Genomic DNA, 9,485 nt, shown 5'->3' with positions numbered 1-9,485 from the left:
AGATACAGGCAAGGTTTAAGGAAACCACCAAAGGACAGTGCAGTATCCCAGCACTTGTGCCATCTGGGAGCCATTAACTCCTAGGCTGGAAGAGGCGAGGGGATGGAGTGCTTATGAGAAGCTCAGAGGGTAGGTTTATGACAAGCGCTGACTGCTGACACTCTGTGCCCTTGTAAAGGAACTCAAGCGACCCAAGGCAGCCTGGCAGGGAGGGAGCCGGGGTTAAGCACCCTGACCACACCTTCCTCTAACCTCCAGCTCTTGCTGGTGCCTGACATTGGCTAAAGCAACCAGAAGACAGGGGGCACAGTCCACATGGGTCAGCCTCCTTGAGCACAGGGCTGGACAGAGAACAGAGGCTAGACCTAGAGGGGCAGATGAAACACACACAGTGACCACCCATGCTTGGGCCACGGTGGGCTCTGTCCCAGTCCACTTTTCCTTTCCCAACTCAATTACCACTTATCATTTGGTCAGAACACAATAAAAACTGCTATGTTCTTCAGAGAATTACCGTGACTAGGTGTAACATGGAGTTTATTATTGACATTATATGGCTTGCAAAATTTTAAATAACCAAATTTTTGTATACTAGCAAACACTTAGGTTCTGGGGCTAATTCTGGCATTCACTATCAGCTAGAGTGGTTCAGAGCAAGCCAGTTTTCACAGGGATAAAAGTGTTACATAATCCTCCTGGAAAAGAAAATAAGGTATGAGAAAGTCCCAGACACTCTGAAGCACATACAAACATTAAATTATATTTTGCCTGCCATACAGTAACAGCTGCCTTCAAGACAAGGGGCCTCACATGTATATTCTGGTTCCCAGCGCGAGTGCATCTCTATCCACGTGGGGCAGGCGGGGGTCCAGATCGGCAATGCCTGCTGGGAGCTGTACTGCCTTGAACATGGAATTCAGCCCGACGGCCAGATGCCAAGTGACAAAACCATCGGCGGTGGGGATGACTCGTTCAACACGTTCTTCAGTGAGACCGGGGCTGGCAAGCATGTGCCCAGAGCCGTGTTCGTGGACCTGGAGCCCACCGTGGTCGGTAGGTACCCTTAGACTTAGAAGGGGAAGCACAGAACCTTTGCTGGGTTCCTCCAGATCAGAAGCCCGAGGTAGTTTCCAAGGGGAGCTGCCAGGAGAGAGCACCTTTCAGTGGCGGCCACCCAGGAGACAACAGAATGTCACCCTAGAGCCCGTTAGACCCAGGCCACAGAGAGCGCCCGGCAAAAGTCACGCTGATGTCTAGTACATCAGGGCCATTTCAGCAATGCCCTGGGTGTAGCTGTGGGTGTGAACGAAACATGCACACGCAGAACCGCCTGTGCGGTGTGAGCACTCCCCCGCCTTTGGGAACTGGCCACACTGGCATTTGTTCCCCGGGTTGACTGGACCTTCCCGGAGCCATAAACGGCAGATGAGGCATGTGTATCACACGGAGACCTTTTCTGTGAGACGCTGACGCTGCTGGCCTGCGAGGCGCAGCACGTGCCTGTAGAATTGAAGGTTTCCCCGGACCTGGCCATCCCGGTGAGTCAGCGACCGTCCTTAGAGTCTCGGGCACACTGTCCTCTCTGCAGATGAAGTGCGCACGGGGACCTACAGGCAGCTCTTCCACCCGGAGCAGCTGATCACCGGGAAGGAGGACGCGGCCAATAACTACGCCAGAGGCCATTACACCATCGGCAAGGAGATCGTCGATCTGGTCCTGGACCGGATCCGCAAACTGGTGAGAAGGGCCCTGGGAAGGCCTCCTGGACAGGAGGGGAGGCCCGGGATCTCCCCGGGACATCACTTTGGCAAAACCCAGCAGAACCATGAGTGCAGGGTCTTCCTTTCCGGTGTGGCCGCAGTGCGTCCACGTCTGTAACTGCTAAGTGTGACGCGTGTTCCCTGTGGATGGGTTGAACCCGTATAGTGAACCTGCAGAGGAAGAGTGTGCCGTGACCGGGGCCCGTGGGGGCCCGTGGGGGTGGTGGCATGGCTCGTGCGGGCGTGGCCTCATGGCCTCTGCTCTCCCACAGGCGGACCTGTGCACGGGCCTGCAGGGCTTCCTCATCTTCCACAGCTTCGGGGGCGGCACCGGCTCGGGCTTTGCGTCTCTGCTCATGGAGCGACTCTCGGTGGACTACGGCAAGAAGTCCAAGCTGGAGTTCGCCATCTACCCGGCCCCCCAGGTGTCCACAGCTGTGGTGGAGCCCTACAACTCCATCCTGACCACGCACACGACCCTGGAGCACTCGGACTGTGCCTTCATGGTGGACAACGAGGCCATCTACGACATCTGCCGGCGCAACCTGGACATCGAGCGGCCCACGTACACCAACCTTAACCGTCTGATCGGGCAGATCGTGTCCTCCATCACGGCCTCCCTGCGCTTTGACGGCGCCCTCAACGTGGACCTGACGGAGTTCCAGACCAACCTGGTGCCCTACCCCCGCATCCACTTCCCCCTGGCCACGTACGCCCCGGTCATCTCGGCCGAGAAGGCCTACCATGAGCAGCTGTCCGTGGCCGAGATCACCAACGCCTGCTTCAAGCCGGACAACCAGATGGTCAAGTGTGACCCTCGCCACGGCAAGTACATGGCCTGCATGCTGTACAGGGGGGACGTGGTCCCCAAAGACGTCAATGCGGCCATCGCCACCATCAAGACCAAGCGCACCATCCAGTTTGTGGACTGGTGCCCGACTGGGTTCAAGGTAGGCTGGGCGGTAAGACGTGTTCACCTTTCCGCCTGCGGCAGATCCTGGGACGGGGTGCTGCCCCTTTGTGCAGGGTACCCTGTTCCAGGGCAGCTGCACTGCAGGGGAACGAGTTTAGTAATTAATTTGCTAGGTGCCTTGATCTTTTTTTTTTTTTTTTTCGTGGTACGCGGGCCTCTCACTGTTGTGGCCCCTCCCCCTGTGGAGCACAGGCTCCGGACGCGCAGGCTCAGCGGCCATGGCCCAGGGGCCCAGCCGCTCCGCGGCATGTGGGATCCTCCCGGACCGGGCACGAACCCGTGTCCCCTGCATCGGCAGGCGGACTCTCAACAACTGCGCCACCAGGGAAGCCCGGTGCCTTGATCTTTAGCAAGGACTTTATGTACCCTTATTTCTTACAACCAACCTGTAACACTCATGGGCTACTACTACTAATATCTTACAGTTTAGAGACTGAGGCTGAGACAGCTTTTAGTATCTAACAGCCTCAGGGGCAATGAGCGATGGAGGGAGCTTTCAGGGACGTCTGACAGCAGCATGTCTGTCCTCCACATTTCCCACTCTTGCTCAAGAAGCTTGTCAGGGTCTATGGTATAATTTTGTGTTAGAAATCATGGTTTTTAGATTTCATATTACTTCAGTCACCAGTTGTCACTGCGTTTTAGGTAACATTTATGTTTTTGTAGACAGAATTTTAAATTCATTATGCAGTGTTTTCTGTGGGGCCAAGGGTGGTTTACTGCTGTTACTCCAAACCAGACTCGGAACACTGCCTCGCACACAAAATCACACTGATAATTAGGTGGCTCCTTCAACCATGTTTAGTGTCACGATGAAACGTCTGCCCAGAGAAAAGCAACATGTATCTGGAAGCCAAGTAACATGTTAGACCTACCGTGACCACCAGGCTAAGTGCCTTGCCATGCCTGGGACCGTTAACTCTGCCCCCTCTTCTTCATTAAAAGTCCTTGTTCACAATTGATCTTCCACGTTAGAAAAAGTGCTAGATCCTGCACTCGTGAGCCCTGATGAGTTCCTGAGGTGTTTGGGGAGTTGCACGTTCCAGGGTCATTGCAGATTGAAAATGAAGAGAAGTAGCAGCAATATGTGTGTCATCCTATTCCCATTTGGAAAGGCCAGAGCTTGCCTCTGACTACAGACAATTTGTTGCACCCACCTGGCCTCTGTCAGCCCCACTTCAAGACACCCTGGCACAGACCATCTCTGAGGGTGTAAGACCGACAGATGCAAAGTGACTCACAGAAAAGAGTAAAGTCTATAACAGGTTTCACCAATCTGGAAATATTCATTACACCTTCCGTAAGAGGTTTGCAGACCTCAGAGGTTATACGTGGGGGTTGAAACCTTCCATTCTTGACTTCTCCTTTCAGTCACCTCACCATGACCTTCGGAAGGCAAGGACATCCAAGGCAGCCGCAGCTGGGTGGCACTTTGGGGGGTGCTGTGCCCTGTGCCCAGGCTTTCCCTCCTGGCTGAGTCTCTGTGAGCCAGTGGGGACGCCGGTCTTGTGGGGAGGTACAGGAAGTCACAGCTTCTGTCCCCACAGAGGATAGTTCTCCCTCAGATGGAGCACATTGAATTCTCATTGCTCTAAGTTCCTTTTTGTCAGTCTGAGTGTGATTTCACCATATGTTCTTTAATAACCATTTGCTCAGGGGTGCACTATTGTCAAGGAGTCTTTCCCATGTTTATGTTTAGTTTTTTCACTATAAAAGTGTGTATGTGGCAAAATATTAAAATGACGCAGAAGGCTGAAAAGCTGAAGTCCTCTTCCCCTTCCAGAGCTTTGTTTGTCCCTCAAGAGATAGTCTGTGCATATTCACATTACACCTCTTGTTATACGGGTGACGTTGACAGAAATGGGCCAGAGACATGGGCAAAGAACATTCTTTAAAGGTAGGTGACAGACTCCACTCATTGCACAGATGGCCAAAGAGAAACGGAAGCTGGCAGCACTCCCACTTGGAGGGGCTGGCTGGCCTGACCTTAGCGCTGTGTGAGAGCACCCCTCTATCAAGTCAGAACCCCCTGTGCCCTTCCCCCTGCTCATCCCAGCTCTTCTGGAGACTGGCAGTGTCCAGCTGCTGCTGACTGCTAGCTGCTCACTAGGGCAGGGAGGGGTCACAGCGTCAGCTCTCTCCCCGTTGTTTGTCCTCCTCCAGCATGATGTTCCCTGAGCTGTCAAAGACTCTAGCTGGTGTTTATTACTCTACAGGTATTTTTAAGCATAAATAGAATTCAAGTTGCTTTTCTTTTTACCAAGTATACAGTATACCTTGGACATATTTACATGCCAGGACAGATTTCTCATTCTTTTCTATGATCATACAGTGTTCTACTGTAGGGAGTATATGATAATTTAACTAGTTTCCACAAAGGACATTTGTTTCCAGTTTTGCCATTTCAGATGGCGCTTCACAAAGTGAAAATATAAAGTCAAAGGATATTAAATGTTGGCATATATTGGTACAAAACAAAGTACCAATTCCTACAGGGCATAATTTAAACTGGGTCCACGGCCCCCGTTTTTAAAAACAACCTACAGGGCTTCCCTGGTGGCGCAGTGGTTGAGAGTCCGCCTGCCGATGCAGGGGACACGGGTTCGTGTCCCGGTCTGGGAAGATCCCACATGCCGCGGAGTGGCTGGGTCCGTGAGCCATGGCCGCTGAGCCTTGCGCTGGGTCCGTGAGCCATGGCCGCTGAGCCTTGCGCGTCCGGAGCCTGTGCTCCGCAACGGGAGAGGCCACAACAGTGAGAGGCCCGCGTACCGCAAAAAAATAAATAAATAAATAAAATTAAAAAAAAAAAATCAACCTACAGTTTCTGAGGCCACAGTATAAACTTCACCATGAAAAATAAATAAATAAATAAATAAACGTCACCATGTTCCCCTTCTCTGGCAGGTGGGCATCAACTACCAGCCCCCCAAGGTGGTCCCAGGGGGAGACCTGGCCAAGGTGCAGCGGGGCGTGTGCATGCTGAGCAACACCACGGCCATCGCCGAGGCCTGGGCCCGCCTAGACCAGAAGTTCGACCTCATGTACGCCAAGCGCGCTTTTGTGCACTGGTACGTGGGGGGGGGGGGGCATAGAGGAGGGCGAGTTCTCGGAGGCCCGGGAGGACCTGGCAGCACTGGAGAAAGATTATGAAGAGGTGGGCGTGGACTCGGTGGAAGCGGAGGCAGAGGAAGGGGAAGAGTACTGAATGCGAGGGCGCGGCTATAGGCCCCCTGTCCCCCGACTGTCACGTTACAGATGTGTTTACCTATTAAAGTTTCTGTATTGAGCACAGTGTGCCCTGTGCTGCACTTCGACCAAATTCCCACGCCAGATACCTTCCTTTTACAAGTGAATTTCTAGGGAAACTATGTTCCTCCCGGACAGACAAGATGCAGCAGGTCCGTACGTCTGTCTCACTACACAGAGCAGTCAGCTGCCGCGTTACCCCCCGAAAAAGGCTTCAGAGTGAGGGGCGGGGAGCCGGGAAGCGCTCTCCGCCTAAACACCTGGAATCCTTCGCGCCGGCCAAAGCGCTCCTCGGGGGCCGGAAGTGAGCCGGTTCTGGTCGTCGGAGTCGCGGGCCCGCCGCGTTTGCCCCGCCGCGCACGAACCCACTCCCGCGCCCCACCCCCGAAGGAGCTGCCCGGGAACCTCCCGCCCGGCCCAGAAGAGGAACCTCTCCCGCAGGAAGCGTGCGCGCCGGTTCCGCCGGGCTCGTTCCCGTCGTAGGCGTTTCCCGACCCGGGCGGCGTGGGGGATCCCCGCGGCCGCTCCCCGGGCTCGCGCTGCAGTTTCCGGGACCCGCCCCTCGGCGAACGCCGCGCGCTTCCGCGTTTCTATGGTACTGACTTCCGCCGCGAGCCAAACCTCGCGATACTTCGGCGGCGCAGCAATGGCGAGACCGTGAGTGCCGCAAGCGGGAGTCGGGAGAACAGGCTGGGACGGGGTTCGGGCGAGATCGGGCCGGGGGAGACCCGCTACGTCGGGGCCGCTTGCAGCGGGGTGGCAGCCTGGGGCGCGAAGCCCCTCCGGGCCCCGACGGCCGCCCGCGACCGAGCTCCCGCCTCTTCCCCAGATGCCGCGTCACTGCTCCGCCGCCGGCTGCTGTACACGGGACACGCGCGAGACGCGCAACCGCGGCATCTCTTTCCACAGGTCAGCGCGCGCGCGCGCGCGCGCGCGGAGGGTCCCCTACGCATGCGCCCGTCCTGCCGCCTCGCGGAGCCACTGCGCACGCGCCTCCGTGGTCGGGGCGGGGCTTGAGTGGGAGGCTGCCGGGGGGGAAGGGGTGGTCCGCCTGCCCGGGCCAGCTGCTTCGAGTCTCACCTACGTGATGCTGTTCAGCGAGTCTCTTTTCCTCTGGAAGCCTCAGCTTCCTTGTCTGTGCGCAGGCAGTGTCAGCGCGAGGTCTGGGGGCGGCATGAGCGGGGCCGGCCTTTCCCGTCGGGCTCACGGGCTTGTGGCCCCACAGGCTCCCCAAGAAGGACAATCCGAGGCGGGGCTTGTGGCTGGCCAACTGCCAGCGGCTGGACCCTAGCGGCCAGGGCCTGTGGGACCCGGCGTCGGAGTACATCTACTTCTGCTCCAAGCACTTCGAGGAGAACTGCTTTGAACTGGTGGGAATCAGGTGAGCCTCCTGGCAGCTGGCAGTGGGCAGGGCCTGGGCAGTGGGGTAGCAGCCGGCCGGTGGGGAGGTCCCCAGAGCAGCAGCCCTGGTTTCTCCAGCTGGGAACCTAAGCTTCCTCTCCCGACAGACCTGGGCAATGAGACCCACCCCCTAGGGATCACTGTGCCAGAGCGCGCTCCCTGCAACCCCAGCCCTCCCTACAAGTGCACAAACGGAATCAGTTCTTTTGGCTGGGCCACCCCGTTCTGGTGGAGCCTTTCCACACTCTTTAATTCTGAGGAGTCTTGCAGGGAAGAGATTGGTGGGGGCCTTAACTTGGCATTCCCCAGACTCATTGTTGGCAGGGTGCCTCCCACCTCCCATAGAGCTAACCCGACAGCCTGCTGGAGTGCTGGAGGGCCTGCTGGCTCCACGCCCTGCGGGTCGGCTGGGGCGGCAGGGCTTTGTTCCACCTCATCCAGACCGCTTTCCCCCCGCAGTGGGTATCACAGGCTGAAGGAGGGAGCAGTTCCGACGATATTTGAGTCTTTTTCCAAGTTGCGTCGAACAACCAAGACCAAGGGGCACAGTTACCCCCCTGACGTCAGCCGGCTCCGGCGATGCAGGAAGCGGTACGTGCTGCAACGGAGGGGGAGGTGCCCCACTGCACCCCAGGTCTGAAGGACTGGGCTTTAGGGTGCCTGACAGCAGCCTTGCTGGACAGGGTTCTGAGCCCGTGGAGTGGGTTCAGGGATGGGGGTTAGATGAGCTGGTGAAGTGGGGTCGGCGAGCCCTGAGCCTGGCCTGTCAGTCTCTCTCTCTTCCCCCAGCTGTTCTGAGGGCCGAGGGCCCACAACTCCATTTTGCCCACCTCCACCTGCTGACCTCACCTGCTTTCCTGTGGAAGAGGCCTCAGCACCTGCCGCCTTGCCTGCCTCCCCCACCGGGAGGCTGGAGCCTGGCCTCAGCAGCCCCTTCTCAGACCTCCTGGGGCCCCTGGGTGCCCAGGCAGATGAAGCAGGCTGCAGCACCCAGCCTTCACCTGAGCGGGAGCCAGAGCGACAGCCGTCTCCTCTGGAGCCGAGGCCCGTCTCACCCTCGGCCTACATGCTGCGCCTCCCGCCGCCCGCCGGAGCCTACATCCAGAATGAGCACAGCTACCAGGTGGGCAGCGCCCTGCTCTGGAAGCGGCGGGCTGAGGCTGCACTCGATGCCCTGGACAAGGCCCAGCGCCAGCTGCAGGCCTGCAAGCGGCGGGAGCAGCGGCTGCGGCTGCGGCTGACCAAGCTGCAGCAGGAGCGGGCACGGGAAAAGCGGGCACAGGCCGATGCCCGCCAGACTCTGAAGGAGCACGTGCAGGACTTTGCCATGCAGCTGAGCAGCAGCATGGCCTGAGTGAGGGCCGCCCGGCAGGGCTTCAGCCTCTTTCTCCCTCAGTATCCTCCTTGAGAGGATCTGATCTGAGTTGCATCCACCAGCCCTGCCAGATGCCATAATAAAGTGGATTCTAGAAAGAAGCCCTGCTCTCTGGCTCAGCTGGGGGCTGGGGCCCTTCCCCTGGGTACCAGGCCCGTTTCCCCAGATTGGCTGTAGCGCCTGGAGGGCTCAGGCCCTGCAGTCCAAGCCCTTGGCTGTGGAGAGCAGAAAGCCCTCACTGTACAGCTCTGTGTCCGTGTACTGTACAGGGCTCTCTGAGGGGTCGTGTGAGTAGAGGTTCGGGGGCAATACTGGGCACCCTTTCCTTGGTACCTGAAGCAGCCTTGACTTAGCCAGCTGGTCTCTGAAGACACCCATGAAACCCAGGCCAGGCTCAGTTTTCAGGGAAACAACAGGCTTCCATCCCCAGAGCCAGTCTGCCCAGCAGTCAGACCTGGCATGAGCTCCAGCTGCTGGTCAGCCCCCCACTCACCACCAGGCCTGTCCCATCTGAAAAACGGACAAGAAAGGCAATTACTGACCTGGGGTTGCTATGCTTGGCAAGTAGTGAGGGCCCCACAGTGACCATTCTGATCCCCAGAGGTCTGGGATGAGGCGTGTGGGGAGCAGAGGGCCAGGCACTTGGGCAGCAGTCCTGGCGTCGCCTGTGTCCTCATTTTCCTTCAGTTCACCTGGAACGTGCCAGGCCTCCCTGCACCTGAGATCAGCA

The 9,485-nt window shown here is 57.6% G+C and overlaps 1 protein-coding gene and 1 pseudogene across 2 annotated transcripts; both read left to right on the top strand.

Annotated features, from left to right (window-relative positions):
• Positions 1–932: 932 nt before the first annotated feature.
• On the top strand, positions 933–6,019 carry LOC307061723 (tubulin alpha-3 chain-like; annotated as a pseudogene). The gene is made up of 4 exons (XR_013811545.1): positions 933–1,053; positions 1,589–1,737; positions 2,033–2,710; positions 5,638–6,019. The product of XR_013811545.1 is annotated as a tubulin alpha-3 chain-like (transcript).
• Positions 6,020–6,808: 789 nt separating this feature from the next.
• Positions 6,809–8,856, top strand: THAP7 (THAP domain containing 7; the record flags this gene model as incomplete). Its single annotated transcript, XM_079718000.1, has 4 exons — positions 6,809–6,888; positions 7,205–7,360; positions 7,840–7,971; positions 8,170–8,856. The coding sequence occupies 4 exons, from the start codon at positions 6,809–6,811 to the stop codon at positions 8,732–8,734; spliced, it is 933 nt and encodes a 310-aa protein (XP_079574126.1). The 3' UTR covers positions 8,735–8,856.
• Positions 8,857–9,485: the final 629 nt, after the last annotated feature.

The sequence above is a fragment of the Hyperoodon ampullatus genome (genome assembly GCF_949752795.1).
Source record: "Hyperoodon ampullatus genome assembly, chromosome: 13".
NCBI classification, from domain to species: Eukaryota; Metazoa; Chordata; class Mammalia; order Artiodactyla; family Ziphiidae; genus Hyperoodon; species Hyperoodon ampullatus.
The sequence above is the reverse complement of the archived record's forward strand: the minus strand, read 5'-3'. Positions and strand labels throughout refer to the sequence as shown.